The 25,524-nt window shown below is 35.4% G+C and overlaps 1 protein-coding gene across 4 annotated transcripts in view; it reads left to right on the forward strand.

Moving 5' to 3' along the window:
* Nucleotides 1-22,448, forward strand: part of LOC140516115 (uncharacterized) — a 67,907-nt gene extending 45,459 nt beyond the window's left edge. For 3 of the 4 annotated variants that reach the window (XM_072627084.1, XM_072627083.1, XM_072627082.1), the window contains 2 exons: nucleotides 5,487-5,636; nucleotides 14,375-22,448. In XM_072627084.1, the coding sequence (XP_072483185.1) occupies nucleotides 15,008-16,174 (1,167 nt within the window). In that variant the 5' untranslated portion in view covers nucleotides 5,487-5,636; nucleotides 14,375-15,007 and the 3' untranslated portion in view covers nucleotides 16,175-22,448. The remainder of the gene's footprint in view (nucleotides 1-5,486; nucleotides 5,637-14,374) is intronic. The other variant, XM_072627085.1, reaches the window with a different exon arrangement.
* The last annotated feature ends 3,076 nt before the right edge of the window (nucleotides 22,449-25,524 follow it).

The following is a 25,524-nucleotide window of genomic DNA, read 5'->3' on the forward strand; positions in this document are numbered from 1 at the left end:
TGGGCAAAAACTTAGAATCCAGGATTTCCCAGTCATTTTCTAACTTGAACTTCTGATTAAAATACTTTTGCATGGGATGTGAAGTCATACTTCTTGAACAGATAATTCTGTTAGAACCCACAATGTCTGAGCTTGATGGAAACTTATAATTTAGAATCCTGATCTGGATGAGGGTTTAGCAATAGAAATGTCAGTGTTGGGAGAGATTAGGAAAGTTGAAGATGTTTAGGGGCTGAGAATGGGAATTGTTAGAAAATAGGAGGATTTTATCACATAGAATGTGAGCCTTTCTGAGAAGCCAAAGTGAAAAAAAAGGAGAATTAGGAAAACCCTATAAAGAAGAAATATCAGAACCAAAAAGAACCTTGTATACCTCCAAAGGTCAGATCTTGGAATGTACTAAAGGTGACCATGTATGAAGTCTTAGGTATAGGCCTTAGAATTGAAAATTATATAAGTGCCATCAGTTCTCATATTTATTCTTAGCTAGCCAAAATATTGACCTCTTCTTGGTAATTTCGATAGAAAGAAGGTCAATTTTTTTGTATGAGATCAGTCAAATATTCCAGTTTAACTTTAATATGCATTGGAAATGAAAAAAATAAAATAAAACTCATATTCTTAACCACAGAGCCACAATGACATCAGGAAAACACTTTATTTTGGGGCCAGTCAAAGAATCCCCATGAAAATTCCCACATTCTATACAGGAAAACCAATGCAATTCCTTGCAATTTTATCATTGATAAAAACCTCTACATAGCATGTGAGCCTTTCAGAGTAGCCCTGGTGAAGGTAATGGGAGAGGTAGGAGAACACTTAAAAGAGCCATAAGATCCCTTACACCTCCAAGGGTCACATCTTGTAATGTCCTAAAAATCAATATGTACGATGCCTCTGAGGCATACAAATCAAGGCCTCAAGCGTGTGCCTTAGAATTAGAAATCTCAGAAATATTATCGATGTATTCTCAGATATTTTCTTAGTAGGCCCAAATGGAAGGTCGATTTTTCCTTAAAGATTAATCACATATTTCAATTTAACTTTTAATATGCCTTGGCGATGAAAAAATAACTCACATCCTTTGTCACACAGACAAATTGTATCATGAAAACACTATTTCTTTTGGGGCCAGTCAAGAAATCTCCCTAAAACTTCCAAAATTCATGCATGAAAACCAATGCAATTCTATGCAGTTCCACCAGTGATAAAGATCACTACTCATATTAGTATTAGGAATACTGCATATTGAGTATTTGGGGCCATGAAAACATGATGCTATAAAATCAGAATATATGAGGGAAATTGTGCATTTGGAAGTCACTGTATCAGTAAGACTCAAGTGTCTTTTCAAAATAAACTTATGAAAAAGTAAGCGACAAAACTACATATAAAACTTAGGAGTGTGTATGTTGAACTCTGAAAAATGTCAAATCTGTTAAGATTCCTGGAATACTGAGTGTCTGGACTCCCAGGTACCATTCATTAGGCCAAATCGCTGGTGGGCAAAAGTTTAGAATCCAAAACTTGCCATCTTTTTTCTAACTCTGACTTTTGATTAAAATATTTTGGTGTGGAAAACAAACCCAAAAAATTTGTGGACAGAAAATTCAGTTAGATCCAAGAATATCTGAGCTTGATGGAAATTTATAATCAAGGATCCTGATCTTAATGAAGCTTTAGAAAGAGAAATTTCAGCGTTGGAAGAGACTAGAAGAGGAATTGGAGATATTCAGGGATCAGGAATGGAAATTGTTAGAAGTAGGAGAATTTTAGCACATAGAACATGAGCTCTGTGGAGTAGTCATGGTGAAGAGAGCAAGAGATGCAGGTGATTGCTTAGAAAGGGAACATTAGAGACAAAAGATCACTTACACCTTCTAAAGTCAGATCTTAAAATATACTAGAAATCAGCATGTATGATTACTCATCATTAATAAATCATGACCTCAGCCATGAGCCTTTGAATTTAAAATACCATAACCGGCATCGATGTATTCTCATATATTGGCTTATGTATTGACCTCTTCTAGCTAATTTAAATAAGAAGGTAGATTTTTCATATAAGATCTATTATATGTTCCAATTTAACTTATAATATGTATTGGAGATGTGAAACTTGCCGCCCCCTAAATCTCAGACTCTTAACCACAGAGCCAAAATGATATTCTCATATATTAGCTCATATATTGATCTCTTCTAGCTAATTTAAATAAGAAAGTAGATTTTTCATATGAGATCCATCATATATCCCAATTTAATTTTTAATATGTATTAGCAATGTGAAACCTGCCACCACCACCCCAAATCTCACACTCTTAATTGTGGTTAAGTCAAAATGGTATCATGAAAATAGTTGGGTTTTTGGTCAGTCAATAAAACCCCTTTAAAATTCCAAAAATCTTTACATTAAACTAAAGCAATTCTATGCAGATCCATCATTAAGGAAGATTGCTACTTATATTAATATTAGTAATAATGAAAACAATATTGTAGCAAAGTGAAGTGCCTTTTAAAATTAATAAAATAAACATAAGCAAGAAAACCCCACCAATATTGATCTTATGAGTGTGTTCCTTTTGATCTGAAAATGTCATATCTGTGAAGTTTTCTAGAACACAATGTCTGGGCCTCCAGGTACCATTCAAGGAGGCGCGTCAGTGCTGGGCAAGAGCTTAAAATCCAGAATTTCCCAGCTTTGCTCTAACTCTCATTTCTGATTAAAATGAAAACACCATGAAACACTATTATTTTGAAGTCAGCCCAAAAAAGTCCCCAATATGTACAAGAAAACCAATGCAATTCTGTGCAGTTCTGTTGGTGTTAAAGATCTCTACCCATATTGGTGTTAGTGATAAAGAATATTCATTACTTTTGTTCATGAAAATATGGTGCTTTAAGATCAGCACATATGGGGCAAATAGCCTTACATTTGTAAATCAGTATATCAGTAAGATTAAAGTGATTAAAAAAATAAATCAATAAAAATATTAGGCAAAAATACTTTATCCCCCTCTCTCTCCCCTCCTCCCATATGTCTTAAGAGGGTTTTCCTTTACATCTGAAAATATCATATCTGTGGATGTTCCCAGAATATTGAATGGCTGGGATTCCAGATGCCATTCAGGGAGGCATGTGAGTGATTGTTTAGATCTTAGAATTCAGAATTTCTCAGCTTTGTTGTAACTTCTATCTCTGATTGAAACCTTTTGGCATGGAATGTGGTCAGGTAGTTGAATTAGAACCCAGAATATCTGATGGAAATGAGTTACTTATAATCCAGAGATGGATGAGGCTTTGCAAACAGAAATGTCAGTGTTCAGACAGACTAGAAGAATGAAGAGTAGCAGGTGTTCATGGACTGAGAATGAAAATTCTTAGAAACTGGAGGATTTAGGTGCATAGAATGGGAAACTTTTGGAGTAGCCACAGAGAAAAGAATGAGAAATTTAGGAAATGTTTAGGTGAAAGTATCTCCAAGCAGAGAAAGATCTTAGAACATAAAAGTCAGACTTACATGTCCTAAGATCTTTTATAGGCCATTGCTGGGTGGGCTTAGAGAACACATCATATGTTCTGGATGGGTCATTTGAACTGAAAATATCATGAACTGCAATAATATATTTTCATATGTATTCTTAGCATCCAAAACATTAACCTGTTCTAGATAATTTAAAGAAGGTAGATTTTTTTTGTAGGAGATCTATCTTTTATTCAGTTTATTTTATATTACACAATTGTGATCCTTTAAAAAAAATCTCATTGTCAACCATATAGTCAAAAGTGTAAGGTGAAAGAATTATTTATTTTTTGGCTAGTCAAAATTATCCCCCATATATACCATTATTGACCAACAATATGCATTATTGTATCATCCAAATAAATTTTTAAAAAGAGAAAATCTTCAGGGATGCAGAATTAGAACAAAATGTGTCATGGCTGAGATGGACTTTAGGATATTGAACCTTCTGTAGTATTTCCTGCTATCTTTCGGGGGGGGGGGGGGGGTATGTGTGAGAAGGCCCATTAGAATTCATAATTTCCTGACTGGGTCAGTTCCTGTCCTTTAATGTCTCAATTTGGAATGGAAAATGAAAATGAAATATTAGGTGAATATTAGAACCTAGAATGTCAGAGCTTGAAGGAAATTTCAAATGAAGAATTGGAAGCTGGATGAGATTTTCAAAGGTAAAATGTCAGAGTTGGGAAGGACTAGAGCAGAGAGAGTGGGAGAGTTCAGAGGCGAACAATGGAAGTTGTGTGAAGCAGTGGAATTTTAGCACACTGAATGACAGGTTTTGGAGGAGCCATTGAGAGGAGAATGAGAGAGGTAAGATTAAAATTTTAAAGAGAACTAGAGATCTCTTAGAATACAATGGGCCAGAACTTGAAATGTCCTTGAAGAACTCTTGCAGGTGATAGCTGGAAAAGTTCTGACAATATCAATCCTCAGCCCTGGGAGGGACTTTAGAATGAAAAGTATCAGAAAAAGTAAAGATTTATTTCAATACATATTTTTAGTGGGCCAAAACAGGCTAGTTTTAGATAAAAAAACACAAAGCAGATTCTCTGAAATGAATAATTTATTCCAATTTAATGTAGTTTATCTGATTTTTCATGCTTTAAAAATCAATCTCATATCCATAACTATGTAGTCAAAAGGGTTTTCTCAATATAATAATAATTATAATGTATATTTTTGGCAAAATAAGGTGTTATGTTTAAAAGGATCTCACTTCTCCTTGAAATCTTTGTATTGGTTATGTACATGTTATAAAAATGGGGGGCAAAAACCCCAACTGATTATAGCAGGGTAAGGATGTGAGATATAAAATATCAGGACTGGGGAATTTCCTTAGAGAGTTGAGTGCCCAAGCTTCAAGGATTCTTTTAAAGGAGAAGTTTGGAGGTAGAAGAGGAGTTGGAATGTAGCATGGTAGAGCTGAAAGAGAAGTGTGGGTTCTGAATGTTAGAACTTGCAATGCACACAGATGTCAGTATATCAGAACTGGGAGGTCATGTAGAACAGGGATTGTTCGAGTTGTGTGGAATTTCTAAACCAAGATGGGGCACTAGAACCTGTCCTAACAGCAAAGGGAGGGACCTTAGAAGACAGAATGTGAAAGATGTCCTGAGCCTGAGAAAAGAAATTTCCAGAGCCAGTGGGACCCTGGGACAGAAGAAGTCAGGACTAGTAGGATCCATAGAGCAGAGAAAGATAGAAGTAGGAGACCAAGGACTGTAAGAACTTGGAGAGCCTTCAGAACACAGAATGTCAGAAGTCAGGGGGGTCTTGAAGGCAGAGAATGTCTGAGCTGGGGGTGCCAGGAGATGATAAATAGTCAGCTATGGAGCATAGGAAGTTGCTTGGTTCTCAGTGGACAAAGTATGGGGAAGAACCAGATAATTAAAAAACAAACAAACAAACAAGGAACCATTGTATTTTGAGGAATTTTAATCATTCATGTTAATATATTTTGTATCAGCACAGCACTGACGCTTTGAATGAAAATCCAGGTCTTCAGACACCCATGCAATCTTGCAAGGTGAAAGGTCGTACCTCATTTCCCTGAAAACAATAAGGACCGAAAAGAAGGAAAAGAAAAACTTGTAATACTCAGCAATCTGTTCATCAGGTAAGACAGCAATCAATATTCTTCTTAATGATAATAATTGTGGAGTATTCTTCTAAAAGAAAATTCCAAAGGACTCGTGATGAGAAAGCACTGATGAACTCTGAATACAGGTATAGTTTTCTCACTTTCTTTTTCTTTTAGTTTTTTTTTTGCCGTGATATAGATAATATGAAAATATGTTTCTTCAAGATTTCACATGTATTGTTATCATATTTCTTGCTTTCTCAATGGTTGAGGGAGGACTGAAAGAGGGAGAGAATTTGGGACTCAAATTTTTTTAAATGCTAGAAATAAATGAATAAATAAAGTCAAATAAATAATTAAACTTATTTCATGAAAAAAAGTAAATGTTAAATCTGTGAAATCAAAAGGAACATGATTTGTGCTTTGAAGTCATTGCAATGATAAAGCAGAAGCGAAATGTACTGAAATCAATGGAATTGAAAAAGTTAAAGGAATAAAAGGACCATGTTATATCAGAGGAGGTTGTGGCCTAAGAAATTAGAACTCCAAGTGTGGAAGCATCCTTAGAACCAGGTATGTCTAAGCTTCCAGAAGATTTGGAGGGGAAGAATATTGGAGGTCTCAGAGAACAAAGACTTTCCTAGCCAGGACTGAAGTTGCAGTCTGAATGTCAGAACCTGGTTTGGCCTGAGAAATGGAAGATCAGATCAAACTAACAGTGTCTGAGCTATATATAAACATCAATTCCAAAATCCTGGTCTGGACAAGGTCTTGGAACTTCAATATCAGAGTTAGGAGAGATTTTAGAATGGAGAAAGAAAAATTCAGAGGCTGAGCTTGGAAATGGTCAGAAATGGTGGGATTTTATTACACAAAATGTCAGGCATTGGGAATAGCCATGGAGAACAGAGTGAAGGAGGGAGGAGAGACCTTAGAAGAAGGGAGCTCAGAGCAAAGAGAGACCTCAGAACAAAAGATCAGGACTTGGAGGTCACTTAGAACAGGAATTGGAGTGTCCTAAAAACTACCTTGTATGATGGTATGATGAGTGCTCTGGGAATAGAAATCACCATCTCCAGAAGAGCCCTCAAAACGGAAAATAACAGAAATAATAATGATTTATTTTCATATATATTTGTGAGTCAAAATATTGGCCAATTCCAGTTAAAATTTAAAAAAAACAAGAAAGGTTCATATGGTATCAGTCATTTATCAATAGAGGTGATGCTTTTAAATAAAAAAAAATCACAACCTCAAAATTCACATGGTCAAAGGGGTATGATGGAAATACTGGTTACTTTTTGTATAGGTTAACAAAAACAAATCTCTAAAACACCAATTCGTGGAAAGAAATATAATTTCATTCCTTTCTTCTTTGGTAAAGATTGCAATTCTATATTACTTCTAATGATAATTTAGAGTCTTTTTGGCAAAACAAAAACTTGTTACATAAAGCAGAATTAAACAACAAGACATTTCAAACTCAGTATATCCATAATGCCCATGTGCATTTCTTCAGAACGATCCTTGGAATGGAAAATATTTATTTATTTTCATATGTATTCTTAATTGTCAATATATTTGCCAGTCCTAGGTAATTGAAAAAAACAAGATTTTTTTGTGTGCTGTCAGTCATTTATTACAATTTACTTTATATTATATAGTGGTGATGCTTAAAAAAAAAAACAAACAAAACTTCCATCCTCAAACACAAGAGGTCAGATCTCAGAATGTCTTAAAAACCACTATCTGCGAAAGCTGAGAGAGTATAAATCGCCACTGCCTAATAGGCTATAATCTATTGGTTATCTAAAAACCAAGAAGGTAGAGTTTTTGTTTGAGATTAATCACTTATTCCAATTTAATTTATATTACATGTTGGTAATGTTTAAAAAAAATCTACACATCTTTAAACACACCGACAAAATCGTTATTGGGAGAGTACTGTGTCTATTTTTTGGCTAGTCAAAAGAACCATCAACAGCCCCCAAACTCTGCACTTTGTAACTAGTCCAGTTTCCTAGAAGTCTTTAAGTCTGTTCTTGATATTAACGTTAATGATAAATGAACGTAGAGTTGTTGTTGTTGCTGTTTGTTGCTACTGTTGTTGCTGTGTTCATCCTTCTTTCTCTAAGAGGATCAATGGGGAAAAAATCAAGTTATTATTTAAAGAGGGCTTAAAAGGAACAAGACTTATGTTTCAGAATCAGAATATGAGTAAGTCCCAGGTGCCTTGTAATAACTAACCAATTAATAAAAATTTTTAAATAGCCTTAGAGTGTTTCCTTAGAATCAAGATGGCAGGTCTTGGAACAATCCTTAAAATAATGAATGCCTGCCCTTTTGGTTCCCTTCTAGAGGCAATATTGAAAGTTCTAGAGCTTAGAATATAGGATTTCCTAGCTAGGAGTTAAATCCTTCTTCTTCATGCTGTGACTTTAAATGGAAAGTAAGACTAGAATTTTTTTATCAAGGAGGGAACACAGAACTTAGAAATGAAAAGGAATGAGCATGAGGGACATGGTAAATCCAGATTTCTTGACTAGAGGAGTCCTTAGAACCTCATAATAAGAGTTAACAGGACCTTTAGAACTGAGAAGGTGGCAGAGATTGGGAGGTCAGAAGCTGTGGGATTGTAGCACATAGAATGTCAGGCCTGGCAGTAACCTGGGAGAAGAAAATGAGAGAGGGAGAAAAGTCCTTTGAGGCAGGGATATGAGAGCAGAGAGAACCCTAGAACAACAAAGGGCAGAACGTGGAGTGTCCTAAAAGTACTCTATGTGATGGCTGGGAGTGTCTTGGGAACATGTCACCACCTCTGGAACAGCCTTAGAATGGAAAATATGGTAAATGACAGAGCTTTTGTTTTCATATATGTTTTAGTGGGAAAAGTATTGCACAATTCTAGTTAAAATATAAAACTAAGAAGGTAGATTTTTGGATTTGATATCAGTCATTTCTTCCAAATTAATTTAAATTACTCAGTGGTAGAACTTAAGAAAAACCAAACAAACAAGAAAAACCTCAACGAACCTGAACAACAAAGGCTTTGCAAAAGTATTCAGAAAGTACTAAAGGGTTTTTTTGGTTGTTGTTGGGCTATCCAAAAAAACCCCCTAAGCCACAAGATCCTATATACCCAAACACATGCAATTCCCTGCAGTTCCTTCTTTGGTAAAGACTGCTGTTGATATTACTATTAATGATAATGAATGGGGAGGATTTTTGGACAAAAATAAAACCAGGTGTTATTTACCAAAGACTTTCGTGTTAAGCAATCAGTATACTGGTAACACATGCATTGTAATAGTAATCCAAATAATAAAAAATGAAAAAATAAACTTTGTACATCATAGAATGGTGCAACTTTAGAACCTACCTAAAATGTAGCCCATAGAATGTCTGTATAGGTGGCATTCATATGGAAATGCTAGAGAAAGCTAAGAGTTTAGAATACAAAATTTCCTAAGAGTTAAGTCTTGTCCCCTGTCCCTGTACATTCCAGTGGAGAATGAAAAGTGATGCCAGAATATTAAATCAGGAATTCCAAAATCAGAATTGTAGATCAGGTAGGATGTTTAGAACCTAGATTGTCCGGGTTTGACGGAAATTTCAAATTCAAAATCCTGCACTAGATGAAGCTGTAGAAGCTTTAATGTCAGTGTTGGAAGAGGCAAAAACAAAGGAAGGAAAAGATTTCCAAGGACTTAGGATGGGAATTTTCAGAAACAGGTTGTTACTACGTAGAATGTGAGCCTTTGGAGTAGCCATGGAGAGGAGAATGAGACATAGGAAAACAGGTACAAGAAGGCATATCAGAGCAAAGAGAGCCATTAGAGCTGCAAAGGTCAGATCTTGCAACGTTCTAAAAACCACCGTGTTTGATTGTTGGGAAGGTTTTGAGAACATAAATCATCTGCTCTGCTGTGTGCCCTAGAATGGAAAATGTCATAAATGGCAAGAACATATTCTCATATGTTTCATGAAATATTTACATATTCTAGATAGTTTAAAAAAGGTAAATTTTTGATACTAGGTCAACCATATATTCCAATTTAATTTTTATTATGCATTGGTGATTCTTTAAAAAATCCCACATCTTCAACCACATAATCAAAAGGGTATGGTGAAAATATTGTCTATTTTTCCACCAGCTGATAAAACCCTCCAAACCATAAAAATCTGCATGCAAAAACCAATGCTACTTTATGGAATTCCTTCTTTGCTAAAAACTGCTATTAACATTATATCAAGGATAATGAATATTGAATATTCTGGGCCATTTAAAACATGATATTATGTAATAATGACTTCTAAAGGGAGAAGACTTCTGTTTGGAAATCAGTATATTGTGTAAGACTCAAGTGCATTGTTAAAATAAAACGGTAAAAATAATTAAGCAAAAAAATCTTAGAGATCTCAGGAGGGTGTTCCTTTAGATTTGAAAATGTCTTATTTGTGAAGGTCGTTAGAAAACTGAACAGCTGGGCTTCCTGGTAGCATTAAAGCAAGCTAGAGCTTAGAATACAGAATTTCCCAGCTTGGCAGTAAGTCCCACCTTTGAGTGACACAATTGGGAATGGAATGTGAAGCCATAATTCTAGAACACATGGATGGCTTAGAACCTAGAATATCTGAGATTGATGGAAATTTCCAATATAGAATCCTGAGCTGGGTGAAGCTGTACAGATAGGAATGTCACTGTTGGGAGAGACTAAAACAAAGAGTGCAAAACTTGTAGGGACTGATACGGGACATTGTGAGAAATTATGGGATCTTAGAACACAGAATGTCAATCCTGGAAGTAGTCAAAGGGAAGAGAATGAGAGATTTTGGAGAGCATTTAGAATAAGAGATATCAGATCAAGGAGAGAATCTAGAAGATGAACCTAGGTCCTCAAAACTCCCATATACCATAGCTCTGAGGACATATGTCAGGGTTCTGAGAACATAAATCTTCTGTTCATGGAGTAGCCCAAGAAGAGAAAATATCATTAATTGTAAGGATTTGTTTATCTATATATACGTAGTGATCCAAAGTATCAAGCAGTAAATTAAAAAGAAGACTTCAGATTTTTCACATGCTATCACTCCTTTATTCTAATTGTATTTATATTACACAGTGGTGAAGCTTAGAAAGATCATCTGACACCCTCAACCAGATAAACATAAGGGTTTGATGAAAGTACTGACAATTCTTTGGCTAAGCTAAAAAAACCCTGCAAAACCCAAAATACCTCCATAATAAAACAAATGAGATGTCATGCAGTTACTTCTTTGGTAAAGACTGCTATTGATATTTCTATTAATAATAATGAATATAAAATATTCTCAACCCCAAAGCCCCCAACAAGTTGCTATGCTTTAAGGACTCATAAGGAACAGGACTTATGCTTTGAAATCATTATATTAATAAAACTTATGTGCACTGTAATAATAAGTACATTTTTAAAACTTTAGCAAAATAAAAACCCTTTTAGATCTTAGGAAAGTGTTCCTTAGATCTAACAATGTCACATCTTGGATGGTCCTTAGAACACGGAATGTCTGGGCTTCCAGGTATCACTGAAGAGAGAAAGTTGGATGTGGCCTACAGATTAAAATACAGAATTTCCTAGTTGGGTCATAAGTCCTACCTCTCAATGTTCCATTTTTCAGGGAAGTTTGAAGCCTGAATTTTAGGCCTGAGAGGACACTGAGAACCTAGAATGTCTGAGTTTGAAGGAAAATTCTAATCTAGAATGCTGCAATGAGGCTGTAGAAGGAGGAATATTACTGTTGGAAGGGACTAGAAGAGAAGAAGAGACTGAGAGAGTAGGAGATATTGGGAGTTTGATTAGGGAAATTGTCTGAAGCAGTGGTATTTTAGCCCAAAGACTATCCGGCCTGGACACAATCATAAAGAAAGAATGAGAGATGTAGAGGAGCATTTAGAATACTAGATATCAGAGCAAGGGGCAGATGGGTGATGCAGTGGATATAGTGCCAGCCATGAAGTCAGGAAGACTCAACTTCATGAGTTCAAATCTGGCTTCAGACACTTATTAGTTTTGTGACTCTGGGCAAGTCACTTAACCCCATTTGCTGCCATTTTCCTCATCTGTAAAATAAGCTGAAAAAGGAAATGGCAAACAACTCCAGTATCTTTACCAAAAAAAAATCCCAAATAGGATCATGAAGAGTCAGACAAAACCCAAAAAGAACAATAAATATTGTCCAAGAGAGAACATAAGGGGTCAGGACTGGAGCATCCTCAAATTTTCCATATGTCATAGCTGTGAGAACTCTGAGAATATAAATCATCTGCACTGGAATTGGCCTTCAAATGCAAAATGTCAAAAATTTCAAGGAGTAATTTTAAATTTATTCCTAGTGCATAAAAATATTGACCAATTTTATTAAATTAAGAAAGGAAATTTAAATTGTTTGAGATCAACCATTTATTTCAATTTAATTTATATTATACCATGGTGAAGGTTAAAGAAAATTTTTTTTAAAAAATCAGACATCATCACTGCAGGAAAAAAGGGATTGGAGAAGGTAGTGACTATTTTTTATCATGTCTTGGAAGGTCCATAGCAAAATGAAGATCTGCACTTTAAGTACCAGTGAAAGGGAAATGTTGGAGATGACAAAGACTTAGAATAGACAATGTACTAGCTAGGCAGTAAATGCAACCTCTGAATGTCCCACTTTGGAATAGGCAGATGAAAGCAAAGACAAAACTTAGAACACAAAAATTCACACCTTTGAATGTGGACAAATCACTTTTCATGCCAGCTGCAAATGGAAACTATCATAAATGGCAAGGATTTCTTTATATACATATATACATATATATGTATTTATATGTATATTCATGTATATATATTCAAATTTATATTTCATATATTAGTTGAGCCAAAATATTGGCCAATTTTTAGTAATTTCAAAAACAAGGTGGGAAATTTTGTAAATCAGATCAATGCTTTCTTCCAATTTAATTTCTATACTGCAGTGGCATTACTTTAACACAGCTAAAAGAGTTTGAGAAAAGTGGTGTCTATTCTTTGGCAAGCCAAAAAGACCCTCACAAATAAAACCATTTTGACATCAAAACTAATCTAATTGACTTCAGGTGCTTTTGTGGTCAAGACTGTTATTGATTTTACTATTAATGAAAAATGAAGGCAGTCTGTATTTGGACCAAAAACCAAAGGGTCATAGAAGACACATGGGTGAATTTTGGAAATCTGTATATAGGTAAGATCCATGTGCATTGTAATAACTATCCAATAAAAATTTAAAAGAAAAATCCTTATAAATCATATGAAGTCTGGGAAGCATGTGTCTGGGAATGGACATTTTCAGAAGCAGGAGGACATGCAGCATATAATGTGTCAGACCTGGGAGATGCCTTGGGGACAAAAATGAGACAGTTAATAGTTCCTGTAGAAAAAAGGTTTATCAGAGCAAAGAGATCCCTTAGGGCAGAAAGTTCAGATTTTGCAACATCCTAGAAAAACACCATATGCTAGCAGTGGGAGGGTTCAGAGAACAGAAATCATCTGTTGGGTAATGGGTCATAAGGTAGAAAATCTCACAAATGAAAATATCTTTATATATACACTTAGTGGGTCCAAATATTGGCCATTTTAAATTTATTTTAAAAGTAAGAAGGTAGGAGTTTTTGTATGAGATAATTCACTTATCCCAAGATGATTTATTTTATGCATCAGTGATGCATAAGAAGTGCAAACAACAAAAAAAAATTTAACTTCTTCAACTGTATAGCCAAAACGATTTAGTGAGATTACTGTACATTTTTTGACTAGCCAAAAAAAGAAAAACAACCCTCAAAACCACAAAACCTATTCTTCAAACCAATGTAACTCCATGTAGTTCATTCTTTAATAAAGTCTTTTCTCACTATTAGTATGAATGAAAATGAACATCAAGCAATTTTGAACAAAAGAAAATGGTGTTAAGTGTAGAGAGTTTATAAGGGAGAAAATTTATATTCCAAAATCAACATATTGGCAAAACTCGTGTGTCTTGTAATAATAATTCAATTAGTAAAAAAATTAAATAAAATAACTTTACATGTTATGTGGCTTCAGAATGCCCCTACAGCACTAATGGTTTAGGTTTCCAGGTACCATTCATATGGGAATATTGCAAGTAGCTGAGAATTTAGACAAAGAATGTTCTAGCTAAATGTTATGTTTTGTCTGTGAATGGACCAATTTATAGTGTTAAAGTAAAGCCAGAATATTCATTCAGAGAAGCCACTTGTAACCAAGACTGTGTGGGCTTGACAGAAGATTTAAATCCAGAATTCTGAGTTGAATTTGGCTGTAGAATGTATAATGTCATTCTTGGAAGGGACTAGATCAGAGATAGCAGAAGATGCTAAGAGGCTGAGAATGGAAATTGTTAGAAACAGGAAGATTTTAACACATTACATGGTTTAGTTGTGTTGAAAAGAACAAAGGAGAGCACTAGAAGAAGGGATATCAGGGCAAAAATGTCCTGAGAACTCCCAGGGTCATATGTTAAAATGTTCTGAAAATCACCATGTTTGATAACTAACAGTTGTCCGAGAATGTAATTGTATTCTAATTACATTTAACTCTCAAATATATCTTAAAATGCAATATTTCACAAATGTCAAGGAAGTGTTCTCACATATATACTTACTTGGTCCAAATTTGGACCTATTGTAGATCGTTTAAAAAAACAAGAAGGCAGATTTTTCTTATGAGTTCAATCATATATTTCAATTTACCTTTTAGTATGGACGGAACCAAGATGGCGGATTAGGGGCAGCCACCCAACTGAACTCTCCCAACATTATCCTGCAATCAACTTTAAAATAACACCTCAAATCAAATTTTGGAGCAGCAGAGCCAACAAAAGGTTGGGGTGAGACATTTTTCGGGACTAAGGGTCAACAAGAGTTTGTGACAGTGGGGTGGAAGTACACAGGTGGTGACAGCAATAGTGTCCACAGCAATAGCTTCAGGAGCTCTTAGCCCAAATACAATAAGGGGGTTGGACAATTCGTCAGAAAGAGATTATAGAAGACCTTTTGCTAGTGCTGGGTACTGCTAGAGCTGATTGGCAACTCTTATTAATATTGAGTTCTGGCCCACAATTCTAGGGTGGAGAGGAGCCCTAGCGGTTGGTTACAAGGGAGCAAACTCCCTCGTCACAGTTCCAAAGCAAATAGGAGTGCTAGTTCTTGTGGCTGCTGGGGACAAGAAGAGCAGTGACCACACTTCTAGGATTGTACCACTTTGGAAGCACCAAAAACTTTCAGACGCCCAGAACTAGGCCTGAAAATAGCAAAACAAAAAAGACTGGAGCTTGGCACAGTGCTTGTCCACTACAGCATAAAGTTCAAAGTCAAGAAGTAGTGTGAGGGAATGAGCAAACAGAAGAAGAGCTTCACTATAAGAAGTTCTCAATTTGGAAGAGAAGACCACGACAAAAAGGGAGAAGAAGACTACAATATGAAATCTGCTTCAAAAAAAGGCTCAAAGAAAAATGCTAACTGGTCCCACCCTGACCAAGATTTTATGGATGAGTTAAAAAAGGAGGTAAGAGTGGTAGAGGAAAAATTGGGAAAAGAAATGAGAGTGATGCAAGAAAATTATGAAAAGAAAGTTAGCAGCTTGGTAAGAGAGGCACAAAAAAATACTGAAGAAAATAGCACCTTAAAGAACAAATTAGGCCAAATGGTAAAAGAGGCACAAAAATCCACCGAAGAGAAGAATTCCTTAAAAATCAAAATTGGCATAATGGAAAAAGATGTACGAAAATTCACTGATGAAAAGAATTTCTTAAAAAGCAGAATTGGCCAAATGGAAAAAGAGGTACAACATCTCACTGAAGAAAACAGGTCCTTAAAAATTAGAATAGTGCAAGTGGAAGCTAATGACAACATGAGACATCAAGAAACGGTGAAACAAAGACAAAGGAGTGAAAAAATAGAACAAAACGTGAAATATCTCATCAGAAAAACAACTGACCTGGAAAACAGATCAAGGAGAGAAAATTTAAGAATTATTGGACTACCTGAAAGCCATGATCAAAGAAAGAGCCTAGAAGTCATGTTGCAAGAAATTATCAGGGAAAATTGCCCAGGTGTCCTAGATCCAGATGGTAAAATAGAAATTGAAAGAATCCACCGATCACCTCCTGAAAAAGATCCCAAAATCAAAACTCCTAGGGATATTATAGCCAAATTCCAGAACACTCAGCTCAAAGAGAGAATTCTTCTAGCAGCCAGAAAGAAACAATTCAAATATCGTGGAGTCACAGTCAGGATCACACAAGATTTAGTGTCTTCTACACTAAAGGAGCGTAGGGCTTGGAATATAATATTCCGGAAGGCAAAGGATCTAGGATTCCAACCAAGAATAACCTATCCAGCTGTACTGAGTGTAATCATTCAGGGGAAAAAATGGTCCTTTAATGACATAGAAGACTTCCAGTCATTCCTGTTGAAAAGACCAGATCTGAATAGAAAATTTGACATTCAAAGAGAAGACCCAAGGAGATATAACAGAAAGGTATACATGAAAAAGTAATCGTAACAGACTCAAAGTTAAACTGCTGACATTCCTATATGAGAAGATGATACATGTAACTCCTATGAATTTTTACCATTATTAAGACAGTTTTTTTAAAACAAGTTTACATAGACAGGGGGCATGGGTGTGACTCAATTATGTTGGGATGATCTCCAAAAAAAAAATAAAGGGATGAGAAAGGGGGATACACTGGGAGAAGGGGGAAGGGAGAGACTTAATGGGGTGATTTTTCTCAAATAAAAGAGTTGCACAAGGAAGAGCTTTTATAATGGATGGGGAAACGAGGGAGTGGCAGGCAATGTTTGAACCTCACTCTCATCAGAATTTCTCCAAAGAGGGAAGAATATATATACATACTCAGTTGTATATAGATATGTAACATACCCAGTAGGGAAATAGGAAGGGAAGGGAATATTAGAAAGGGAGGATGATAAAAGGGAGGGAAAATTAAGGGAGGCAGTGTTTAGTAGCAAAATAGACTTTTAAGGAAGGTCAGAATAAAAAGAGAAGAAGAAACAGAAGAAAATGGGATGGAAGAAAACACACAGTAAATCATAACTCTGAATATGAATGAGATGAGGTTACCCACAAAATGGAAGCAGATAACAGAATGGATTGGAAACCAGAATCCAACAATATAAGAGACACTTGAAACAGAAACACAAACGATGTTAAAATAAAGGGCTGAAGCATAATCTGTTTGCTTCAGCTGAAGTAAAAAAGCCGGGCTAGTCATCATGATCTCAGAGAAAGCAAAAACAAAAATAGACCTAATTGAAAAAGGTAATCAGAGAAACTACATCTTGCTAAAAATGAACTATGGACAATTAAATAATAGAACATTTTTTATATCAAGCTTCTCTGATACAGGCCTCATTCTCAACATATATACTGAATATAGAACTGAGTCAAATGTATAAAAAAAATAAAAGCCATTTCTCAATTGATAATTGATCAAAGGATATGAATCAGTAGTCTTCAGAAGAAAACTACAGTTTTCTATAGAAATCTACAGTCATGTGAAAAAATTCTCTAAATCACTATTGATTAAAAAAATGCAAATTAAAACAACTCTGAGGTACAACCTCATACCTATCAGAAATGACAAATTCTGAAGGGAATGAGGGAAAAACAAGTATACTAATGAACCATTAGTGGAGTACTGAATCATTCTGGAGAACAATTTGGAACTAGATCCAAAGGAATATAAAACTGTGCATACCCTTTGACCCAATAACACCACTACTAGGTCTATATTTTAAAGAGACCAAAGGAAATGGAAAAAGGACTGATATGTATAAAAATATTTGTAGCAGTTCCTTTTTGTGGTGGCAAAGTATTGGAAATCAAAAGGATGCACATCAGTTGGGGAATGGCTAAACAGAGTTGTGGCATATGACTGTGTTGTAGTACTATTTTGCTATAATAAATGAAGAAAGGGGTAGTTTCGGAAAAAAAGAAAAAAAACCATGACAAGAACTATATGAACTGATGTTAACTGAAATGAGAACAGGGAGATCATCATAACATAATAACAGCAATGTTGTAATGGTGATCAACTGTGAAAGACTTGTCTACTGTGATCAATACAACAATCCCAGACAATTCCAAAGGACTCATGATGAAAAAATGCTATCCATGTCCAGAGACAGAATTGATGAATTCTGAGTGCAGATTGAAGTATAATTTTGTCCTTTTCCGTATTTTTCTTGCTTTTTATGTAAATATGGCTAATATGGAAATATGTTTAGTGTGATCTTACATGTATAATTGATATCATTTTTGCTTGTCTCCTCAGTGGGTGTGGGAGGGTCTGGGAGGGAGGGGAATAATTTGGAACTAAAAATTTAAAAAGAAAAGAATGTTAAAAAATAAATAACAAATTAAAATGTTGATTTTTTTTTTTAGTATGCATTGGTGATGGAAAAAAAAATCTCACATCCTTAACCATACAGCCTTAACGGTATAGTGAAAGTACTATCTATTTTTTGGCCATTGGAAAAAAAAAGTGATAGAAGTTCAAAAATCTACATGAAGACCAATGCAATTTTATGCATTTACATCATTGATGAAGATAGTTATTGGTAGTAGTATTAGTGATAATGAATATTGAGTATTTTGGTCATTAAAACATGTTATGTAATAAAGACTTATAAGTGGAGAAGTCTCATGTTTGAAAATCAGTATATAGATAAGACTCAAGTGTAGTTAAAAATATAAAAAAAATCTTTAGTAAAAAATCTTTATAGATCTTAGGAGTGTGTTCCTTTAGATAACAGAATTTTATATCTGTGAAGGTCCTTAGAACTGACTGTCTGAGTTTCAAGGTATCATTGAAGGGGACAAGCTGGTGATGAACTAGAACTTAGACTACAGAATTTCTAAGCGTGGCAGTAAGTCCCATCTCTGAACAGTACAATTTGGAATGGAATATGAAGCAAGGATTTTTAAACACATAGTCAACATAGAACCTAGACTATCTGAACTTGATGCTAATATAGAATCCAGAATCCTGAATTGGATAAGGTTATAGAAACAGGAATGCCAATTTGGGGACTGACTAGAACAGAGAGAATGGGAGATGTTCAGAGGCTGATCTGGGAAACTGCTTGAAGAAATAAGATTTTAGAACAATTAACATCAGCTCTGAGAGGAGCCATGGAGGAGAGAATGAGAAATTGAGGAATGACTTAGAAGAAGGGATAGCTGATCCAAGAGAACAGAAAAAGACAGGACTGGAGTGTTCTTAAATTTTCCATATTCCGCAGTTGTGAGGGCTCTGAGGACCTACCTCATCTGCCTTCAAATGCCAAATGTCACAAATTTCAACGATTACTTTAAATGTATTTTAATGGTTAAAAATCTTTTCCAATTACAGGTAAACAAAGAAGTGAGGAGAATTTAGAATTTCTGGATAAGAGTAATCATTTATTTCAATTTATTTATGTTAAATCGCCCTGAAGCTCAATTTTTTTTTTTCAAATCTTCCACCACAAAGCCAAAAAAGGTTTGGTGAAAGGTACTGATAATTTTTGGCTAGCAAAAGAATCCTTAGATGAGATAATATACCAGCCCAAGAAATAAATGCAATTCCATGAATACTTCTTTGATAAAGACAGCTATTAATATGATTATAAATGATAATGAATACGCAGTATTTTTGGACACAAAAACCCAATGTATCAATTCCCAAAGTGTCGTAAGAGACAAAATTAATGTTTCCAGATCATAATATCTGTTAGTCATTAGGTACAGTGTGACAAAAATACATTAAAAAAAACTTTAAAAAAATCAATTTTGCAGTTAATCATAGTTCATCATAGAATGGTGTTTCTTTGGAATCAAAAATGCCATGTCTTGGAATTTTCTTGGTACACTGAATATCTGGGGCTTCTAGGTCCCATTCATGGGGAAATGTTGGAGGTGGCTGAGAGTTAGCATACCAAATTGCCTAGCTAGGCATAAGTCCCACCTCTGAATGTCCCACTTTGCAGTAGAGATATGAGAGCCAAAACAAAAACCTTAGAATAGAAAAGGTCAGACCTTTGAATGGGATACAGTTCACCCTACATGATAAATGGCAGTTCTCTGAGACCATGAATCAGAATCTGCTCTGGTAAAGGCCTTAGTATAAAAAAATCATAAATGGCAAGGATTTATTTTCACATATTATTCTAAGTGAGCCAAAATATTGGCCAAGATTAGGGAATTTTCAAAACAAGGAGAGAAATTTTGCCTAGGAAATCAGTCCTTTCTTTTCATTTAATTTCTATTCCACAGTAGGGCTGCTTTGAAACTAATGACCCATTCTCACCTGCATAGGTGAAAGAGTCCAGTGACAGTACTGTCTGCTTTTGGCCAAAAATACAACCCCAGACTGAAAACCCTTGAACATGAAAAGAAATGTAATTCCCTCTAGGCCCCCATTTGATCAAGACTGCTGTGGATATCACTATTAAGGAAAATGCATGCGGAGTGGGCAGAGCCAAGATGGTTGAGTAAAGGCAGGGACTCACCTCATTTCTCACAAACACCCCTTAAACAACTTTAAAATAATGCCTTGAAATAAATTCTATAGCAGCCAAACCAACAAAAGGACTTGGGGTTGGGGAGGGGCAATTTTCTAGCCAACAACAACTCAGAAGATCATCCAGAAAAGTCTGTCTCACTGGGGTGAGAGTGCAGTCAAGGCCAGTGTAGGCCATGCCCAGGCAAGCCAGCACAGGCCTTAGGGTGACTGAATAACCTCATGCTGAAGTTATCTGCCCAAAGACAGTATAGGGGTTTGACAATTGGTCAGAAGTAGATTACAGGGGACCTTTTTGTTGACACTGAGGGTAGGACTCTTTTGCCTTGCCCATAAGTGGTTCTGGGTTGCAGTCAGAGGGCAAGGAGGAGCATTAGCTCAATAGAGCAATTGGTTACGGTGGAGCAGGGATCCCAGTCACATTTCCAGGGAGGAAAAGAAACCATAGACCATAGACCATAGACCAGAGAACAGGCCAGGAGAGCAGTGACCACAGATCTCCTTAGGTCATACCACCTTGGAAGAACTAAAACTTAAAGACCTCCAGACCTAGATCTGAGAACAGCAGCAGAAAAACCTGAAGCTTGGCCCTGTGTCCCCTCTAACCCCAAAGCAAAGCCAAGCTCTAACATAAAGTCAAGAAATGGGCTGGAAAAATGAGTGAATAGCAACAAAAACAAACATATAATGGGGGCAGGAAAGAGCTATTTCAATCAAGGGGAAGTTGGAAATGCTTGAACTTTACTCGGAGCAGAATTGGCTCAAAAAGGAAATGACATACATATTCATTTGGGTATAGAAATCTATTTCTTAAACTCTAGGGGGGGAAAGGGGATAAAAGAAGAAGGAGAGGGGCTGATAGAAGGGAGGGCAGATTCAGGGAGGGGGGTAGTCAGAAAGAAAACACTTTAGAGGAGAGACAGGGTGAAAGGGGAGGGGGGGTAAATAAAGGAAAAATAGGATGGAGGGAAATCCATGGTAATAATCATTGTGAAAACATTTTCATAGCAAGTTTTTTTTTATAAAGGCCTCATTTCTCAAATATATAGAGAGCCAAATCAAATTTATAAGAGTACAAGTCATTTCCCAATTGATAGTCAAAGGGTATGAACAAGAAGTTTTCAGATGAAATCAAAGCTATTTTTAGTTATATGAGAAAGTGCTCTAAATCATTTTTGACTAGAAAAAAGAAAATAAAAACAAATATGTGGTTCCACCTTACATGTGTCAGATTGGCTAATGTGACAGAAAAGGAAAATGGCAAATGTTGGAGGGAATGTGGGAAATTGAAATACTAATACATTGTTGGTTGAGTTGTGAACTATTCCAAACAATTTAAGGAGAATTTTGGAAGTATGCCAAAAAGACTCCAAAACTGTGCAGACCCTTTGACACATCAATACCATTACTAGGTTTGTATTCCAAAAAGATAAAAAAGAGAAAGACACTAATATATACGAAAATATTTATGGTAACTTACCATATGGTGACAAAGAATTGGAAATTAAGGGGATGCCCATCAATTGGCAAATGACTGAGGAATTTCTGGTATATCATTGTGACAAAATACTATTATGCTATTTAAAATGATGAGCAGGATATTTTCAGAAAAACCTGGAAAGACTTACATGAACTGATGCAAAATGAAGTGAGCAGAACCAGGAGAACAGTGTATACAGTACCATATGATGATCAGCTGTGAATGACTTAGCTACTCTCAACAATACAAAGATCCAGGACAATTTTGAAGGACTTATTATGGAAAATGCAATCCACCTCCAGAGAAAGAACTGATGAAGTATGAATACAGATCGAGGCATACTTTTTTTTTAAACTTTATTTTCTTGTTTTGTTTATTGTTGCTGTTGCTGTTGTTGCTGTTGTTGTTGTTAATGTTGTTGGTTTTAGTCTGTGTTGTTTCACAAAATGACTAATATGGAAATATGTTTCGCATGATGGCACAAGTATAACCTATATAAAATAGCTTGCCTTCTCAGTGAAGGGGGAGGGGAGGAAAAGATGGAGAGAATTTGGAAATTGAAACTTTAAAAAACAAATGTTAAAAATTGTTCTTACATGTGAGTGGAAAATAAATAAAATATTTAAAAAAAAGGAAAATGAATTAGAGTATGATTGGGTGAAAATATCAAGGGGTAGCATCAAAAGGAATGGAAGACACGAGTAAATTTTGGAAATCTGCATATAGGTAAGAGCAAAGTGTATTGTAATAAAAATAAAAATGCTTATACATCATAGAAGACTTAGAATCCATCTACTGGAGAAGGGGCTTTAGAGCAGAAAATCTCACAAATGGCAAAGATTTCTTCTTACATATATACTGAGTAGGCCCAAAATAGTGACCATTTTGAAGTAACTGGAAAGTAAGAATGTAGATTTTTTTCTTAGGAATTCATTTGTTTATTACAATATAATTTTTCTTGGTTACCACTGATACATAAGGAAAACAAACAAAGAAACTAAAAAACAAAAACCTCTTGGCAACTATAAAACAACAAAAGATTTGGTGAGGTTATTGTCAATTTTTTGATTAGCCAAAAAACCCCCTCAAAACCATAACACAAGCACACCAAAACAAATATTGTTCTGTGTACTCTTTAGTAAAGACTGCTGTTTCTATTACTATTAATAAAAATGAATATCAAGTAATTTTTTTTATCCATGATGTATAAGAAAAACAGAGAAACAAACACACAAAACCAAAAACCTCCTATCTCCAACCATACTACCAAAATGGTTTGGTGACATTACTGGCAATTTTTTGGCAACCTAAATCCAGCCCTCAACCACAATACCTGCACACCACAACAAACACAATTCCATATGTTTCTTTCTTTAGTAAAGCCTGCTGGTTCTATTACTATGAATAAAAATGAATACTGAGATATTTTGGAGACAAAAGTTAGGAGTTCGGTAAAGAGAGCTTACTAGAGAGAGAAGACTTCTATTTCAAAATCATCCTATAGATAGGATAAAAATAATAATTTGACTCAATTTAACATGATATAACTTTAGCATCAAAAATGGCATGTCTTACATGGTCCATGGGGGAGTGATAGAAGTAACTGAGAGCATAGATTCAGAATGTCTAAATTGGGAATTAAATCCTGCCTCTGAATGCACCAATGGGGAGTAGAAAGTGAAGCCAAAATGTGAAATCTGGAGGGCCCTGGAACCCAAACTGCGTGTGCTTCATAAAACTTTGAATCCAGAATCCTGAGCTTGATTCAGCTGTAGAAACTATAATGCCAGTGTTGGAAGGGACTAGGCATGGAGAGTGGGAGATGTTTAGGGGCTGAGAATGGATAGTATCAGAAACAATATCCATTGTTTTAGCACATAGCCTGGTGTAGCCATAGTCAAGAGAAGGAAGGAGGGAGGAAAGGACTTTGAGGAAGGGCTATCAGAACAGAGAGTACCCTGAGACTCCCAAGGCAGCTCTTCGCATGTCCTGAAAATCACCATGTTTGATTGACTGAAGGTATTTGAAAATGTAATTCATTAGCTCTGAAATATGCCTTAAAATGGAATACTTCATAAGTGGCAAGGATGTATTCTCATACATCTTCTTAGTTGCCCCAAATATTGGCCTGTTGGAGATCATTTTAAAAAGAAGGCAGATTGTTCTTATGAGATCAAACATATTCCAATTTAATTTTTAGTATACATTATTGATGCAAAATAAAGAAAAAATCATATATCCTTAACCACCCAACCTGAAAGGTACAGTAGAAATACTGTCTATTTTGTGGCTACACAAAAAAATTGCCTTGAACCCTAAATGCTTGTAATCAAAACCAATGCAATCTTCTGCAGTTCCTTCATTGATAAAGATAGATAGTAGTAGTAGAAAATACTAGTATTAGTAGTGTTGACCTGAAAACTTTGTTAAGAAAAGGCAACAGGCTAAATGCATACATTTTATGATTTAATTAATTAATTAATCAATTCCCTATTAAAGACAACAGTAACATAATGCATTATGGAGCCAGAAATGTTCTGGCTACCGATACAAAGAACTGGGCAGCCTTAAATATGTTTTAGGACAAAGAAGTGTTCTGTGTCCTTCAGATTTATGATCTCCATAAGTGACTAACTAGACCATTAGAAAGGAATTTCTTAATTGCATAGGTTGTAAATACAATAAGATAACAGAGTTTGACAAAGTTTCACATAGAAATTACGACCCAAGATGTCTATATTTTCTTTACCACTAATATGCCATAACAAACATAGTATATGTCTATAGATAATAAGATATAGTGTCTTAGGTTAAAGGTCTCCTTAAGGAGTGTAGAGTCGGCCTTGGCTGGCTTTTGCTGACATAGGAAGAGGAACTCTCTGAGTTTGCTTCAGAGAGAACAAAGAGATTATTCCAAAATTTTATATTAAACATTATCAGTAGATAATAGTAGTATTAATGATAGTGAGCATTCAGTATTTTGGTTCATCAAAACATGATGCTATGTATTTAAGACATAAGGAAAGATGACTTCTTTTTGGAAATCAGTATATGGGTAAGACTCAAATGCACCGTTAAAATAAAACAATAAAACAAAAAAACTTAAGAAAAAAACCAGACGTCTTAGGAGGATGTTCCTTTAGTTATAAGAATCTCATATCTGTGAAGATCCTTAAAAAACGGAATGTTTGGGTTTATAGGTGCCAATAAAACAGGCAAGCTGGTGGTAGGCCAGAGCTTAGAACACAGAATTTCCCAGCAGGGCACTAAGTCTGACCTCGGAACAATCAGGAATGGATTGTGAAGCCAGAACTCTTGAACATGTCTTCAACTTGGAACCTAGACTATCTGAGCTTGATGGATATATACAAATTAGAATGCTGAACTAGATGAGGCTATAGAACCATGAATATAAGTCTGGGAAAGGACTAGCTGTAGAACCAGGAAAGTCTGGGGAAGGACTAGAACGAGAGAGTGGGAGATGTTCAGAGGCTGATGAGGGAAATTGTCAGAAGGAATGGGATTTTAGAACAGACTATGTCAGGCCAAGGATGAGACTTGGAGAAGAGAATGATAGATTAAAGAGAGACTTTAGAAGAAGGGATATCTGATTCAGGAGAGAAAACAAAAGGTCCAGATTGGAGTGTCCTCAAATTTACCATACGCTCTGAGAGTTCTGAGAACTTATATGATCTACTGTGGAGTGGGCCTTCTAATACCAAATGTCTTAAATTCCAAGGATTACTCTAAACACATAAATATTTTCCAACTCTAGGTAAAGTAGAAGAAATTAGAATTTCTGGGTGAAATCAATAATTTATTTCAATTTACTTTATATAA

The sequence above is a fragment of the Notamacropus eugenii genome, chromosome X (genome assembly GCF_028372415.1).
Source record: "Notamacropus eugenii isolate mMacEug1 chromosome X, mMacEug1.pri_v2, whole genome shotgun sequence".
Lineage (NCBI taxonomy): Eukaryota > Metazoa > Chordata > Mammalia > Diprotodontia > Macropodidae > Notamacropus > Notamacropus eugenii.